The 4,456-nt window shown below is 49.1% G+C and overlaps 1 protein-coding gene across 1 annotated transcript in view; it reads left to right on the top strand.

Annotated features, from left to right (window-relative positions):
* Positions 1-40: 40 nt before the first annotated feature.
* Positions 41-4,456, top strand: part of LOC113206125 (ADP-sugar pyrophosphatase) — a gene marked incomplete in the record, with an annotated part of 7,627 nt that continues 3,211 nt past the window's right edge. Inside the window, 3 exon segments of the mRNA XM_052264625.1 lie at positions 41-226; positions 2,779-2,908; positions 4,107-4,456. Of these exon segments, the coding sequence (XP_052120585.1) occupies positions 4,116-4,456 (341 nt within the window).

The raw sequence follows: 4,456 nt of genomic DNA on the forward strand, positions 1-4,456 counted from the left end.
GTGGTGGGGCGGGGCGGAAAGCCGGCCTGGGTCCGGAGGGGAGGCCCCGCCCAGACAGTCGAGCGCTATCAGGGCCGGACTGACGATCACGCCGCGCAGCAGAAGGACCGGCGGGACCAGCAGCAGCACCAGGACCAGCCGCGCCAGCAGCAGCCGGAGGAGGAGACGAAAGGCTTCCCCCGACCGACAAACGAGCTCTTCGAAAATTCCGACAGGAAGCAATATCGTGAGTATTTGCCGTCGGTGTGCCCGCCCAGAGAGAGAGAGAGAGTGGGCAGATGTTCTCAATGACCCCTTGATTGCGACATCAGGGGGTCCACACGGGTCGTCGTGATTTCGTTGACAACGAGGCCAATGCGGTCTTGTTTCTGAAGAGACCGGAGCGCGCAGGGCCCTAATGTGAGTCGGGGGTTCCACAGTGAAAGAAGTGACATCAGCCGATTGGGAAATTCAGGCAGTTTAGGTGTTTAAATACCCTGCTTCCTACTTGAGGTTTATATCTTCGAGATTCAGTGGTAGGGGTACATTTTAAACGCTTATGAGATTGTGGCCGGTATGTCACCTGGAATTTTGCTGAAGTTATGAATGGACTTTCAACGACTCGATCAAACGGAGTTATTTCGTCCTAATGAGTTCCAATAAGTTAAAGCAGGTCCTACCCCCGTCGGGGTTTACATCCAGACTTTGTTAGCTCAGCAGCACTCCTAGTGAGCTCAGGAGCGGTAGGGTCAGGGAGGCTCGGAGGTGCGAGGAGCCAAGGGAGGTGGACGACCCCCAGTTGCTCCGCGCAAGCCTTCTCGCAACGCAATCAACAGACACTTTGGCGTGACCGCGGCTGTGCTGCGGCGCCTCTCGCCCACGCTGGCGCACCTGAGGAGCAGGAGCGCCCACCGCCGCCGCCGGGCAGGCCCGTTACACACGAGTGCGCGGCGGGAGGCCTACCCCGCACATGGCAGGCGGCGTCGCAGCCCGCGAGCAGCACCACCTGCCGCTTCCACCTGCACACCGTCAAAGTCAAAGCCTGTTTGGAAAACAAACTTTTGAGCGTCTCCACTGAAGTGTTTAATAACAACGTTGTTGTTCGAAAACATCGCTGTTGTTCAAAAACAGCATTGCTGTCCACAAACAACATTGCTAGCTGTCCTCAAACAACATTGTTGTTCGAAAACAACATGTGTCGAGTTTCTACAGTATTCAATCCGAAGCATGAAATTGGCTAGTTGCCGTCAAAGACATTAGAATGTTTTAAATAATAATGCACTAAGGTACTTTTAAAAAAATAACTAACTTTGCATGCTCTTCTGCCAAAAATGATTTTGTTGCAAGCTCAGTTATACGAGAAAGATGGTAAATAAAGCGAAGTGTCCCGAGCGCTTAAACGATGAAAGGGGCGAAACACCGGTCGTGCCAACTGCCACCTCTATTTGTTAGCAGACAACAAAAGCCTTGTTATGGGTCAATTTTTATTTTCTTTCCGACGTCCTGAAGTCATTGGAGCGCATTCAAAGAAAACCATGATAACAAAAAAAGTGTGCGACTTGTACGGTGTTCAACGCCATGGTGCACACGTATAGGTATTAGACTGGAAATTTTAATTCTTTTCAAGTGTTTAGGCAGTAAATTTAAACACTTCAGAGTGTTTTAAGATTCATGCACTAGAACTGCAAGTGTGTGAATGTCGCTCACTTGTAGATGTGTGATCCATTCGTACACTTAAGGGGGTAAACGTGCGAATTTTCTAGGAAAAATCCACACCTTTACCCTTTTAAGTGTACGAATAGATATTCACACACCTACAGGTGAGCGACATTCACACACTTGCAATTCCAGTATGACCAACACTGCAGTTCAACACTTTTAAGTGTTCAACTTTACTCTCAAACATTTTCCAAATATCCATTCAAACGCTTAAAAGCGTGCTACGTAGTGTTGAGCACTTGAACGTGCACGCCAGTTCCACAGTTTCTTTATCAGTTACAACTGGTATACAAAAACACGAGTCAGTGAAAAATTTTACAACAATTATGGTGTTAAATTCTGAACATTACTTTTAACAGTGCACCCTTATACCAACTCATTGCCACCTCCTCTCTTTCCCTCCCCTCCCTCTTGCGTCGAGCTGTGTTGTGTATGCTTGCGTAAAATTGAGCGCGTAATACAATGATTGAAGTAAAGCGATCGTGACCTTGCGCTCACGTCCCCGCCCACCCCGCCCACCCCGCCCCACGGCGCCCCTCGGCGAGAGCAGGGGGTCCCGGCGGGAGGAAACTGTCCATAATCAATGACACAACATTGGGAAAGAGCGGCCCCCGTTACGTCCAAGACTCTAGAGGAAAATAAGGAGAGGCAGGGAGTAACTTATTGATGCTCGAAAACAAGCCGGGAACTTCAATCGCATGTTCGATCCTTCCGAAAGCGTCTTATTCCCAATCCGTAATCGGGTGGGCGGCCCATCCGCGGAGCCACAGCTTTTTAGGTTCGAAAACATACGATAACAGATTTGCAAGCGACACTCGAAACGGAAGAGATGACGGTTACCATGGCGACAATGCAAAGAGACGGACAGAAGTGGGACGAAAAAAAAGTATGACGGATAGGGCGATACTTGATTTATTTTTGTCATCCGTGAAAGAGGTCAATGATTCGATTAAAATAAAGTCAGACATTTAGACTCAAAATTATGTACATTTTAGAAGTTATTGTACAGAAGCTGGCAATAGTTTGAGGAAGGGTAAATAAAGTGGTGGGTATTTTTCAGTCGCTTCTGTTTCGTCTCAGGTTCCAATGGGTCAACTGATAATCATCTTTGTTTTCCCTCTACAACCTGATGGTCTCGGGCAAGGAGGGATTGCCGTCACGAGTGATAACATACAATGAGTGACAAACAGAGCTGACGGAAAGAAAAAAGGTGAGACATATATGCGTGTGTGCGCAGCAAGCGGATGGAGACAGATAGACAAATGGATAGGCAGAAAGACAGACACTAACTGAATAAAAATAAATGCGTTAGGAAGATGGAAATGTAGAAATATTACATGAAGCCAAGTTAATTGATCAATTTCTATTTTTGATTGCAGCCTCGGGGTAAAGACCCGGAAGTCATTCTATTATTCACGAAATGGAAATAACTTGACCTGGTTTCGTGGTCAGCCAGGGTGTGTGCTCGGATGTATGCATGTGACGAAGTGAAAACTGCAGTTGCTACTTCTTTCCGGACACTCTGGCCGTAACAAGGTGGCCTTCACGATTGGTTCATTGACAGGCTATTGACAGTCGGGGAGTGGCAATGAACTCGTCTTCTGTTCTTATACCCTGACTCTATACAATATCGATTTCCGGTCAGACGATATCGCTACCGACTAAACAATAACTTTTTTTCTCTAGAATGTCTTCCTCATTCCATAGCGTGAACACTGCCAAAATAATTGCAAAAAGAAGGGGAAGTTTTTTTAAATAATTTAAAAAGGGGGAGAGTGTGCAGAAGTCCTTCGTGCGTACCGCAAGCTCCCTGACCGATAACATTGTTTACGGTGCAGTAAACGTATCGCCAACCTTGACTTCATAGCCAAGGCCTAGCGAATCGAGTTGGACGACCCATCGGTAACAGAAATACTTTAAGGAAAAAAACGAGGGCAGATAGTTTTTGCCTTTGGCAACTGCCACCCTCTTATCAGTTAAAACGAGTGTCGCCTTGAAGGCCGGGGGTTAAACCTCAGGGTGGATGATAGCTATTAAGCTAGAAGCTTCTTTAGACGCTGCGCGAAACTCGTAACCCATGTTAGCGGAAGGGCCGATACTTCCTCGAAGGTTACCAAACGTAATTTTTAGAGGCGAGATCGAATGGACTGAGGGAAAAGAAGGTGGAGGGGGACGGTGGGACGGCATAATGCTTATCGATTGGGATGGCACATGTAAACAGCGCAGAACCTATGCCAACCTCTGCTTTTATCTGACTGCGCCTAGCCTAGCTGCCCTCTTTCAACTCGCTTCGGTTGAATCAAGAACGACGTTAGTTGCAAAGAAGGGCGGGGTTCTACACATAACGGCAATTCTCTTTTAAAATCGTCGCCGTTTTGATACAAATGTCTCTGTTCCTCTCGTTGCAGACCGTGCCCATGAACGTGGACGCCATGAGCATGCGGCTCCGCGCCGAGGAGCGCGAGGAGATCCTGGACGAGATGTCGGTGCCGCTGGCCATGCCGAGGAAGCTCAGCCACAACACCTCCGACACGACGGACGACGGGTCGCGGGTGATCGGCGAGAAGGTGCTGGCGCGCGGCGACTGGCTGGAGTTGTCGCAGCGCACCTACGTGGACCCCGACGGCGCGAGCCGCGTGTGGGAGGGCTGCTCGCGGCTCAACAGGACGCCGGGCTCGCGCATCGACAACGTCATGGTCATCGCCTGGTACCGGCGGATGCTGCACTACGACTGCGTCGTGCTCGTCAAGCAGTTCCG

The sequence above is a fragment of the Frankliniella occidentalis genome, unplaced genomic scaffold (assembly GCF_000697945.3).
Source record: "Frankliniella occidentalis isolate FOCC.00 unplaced genomic scaffold, Focc_3.1 Scaffold20, whole genome shotgun sequence".
NCBI lineage: Eukaryota > Metazoa > Arthropoda > Insecta > Thysanoptera > Thripidae > Frankliniella > Frankliniella occidentalis.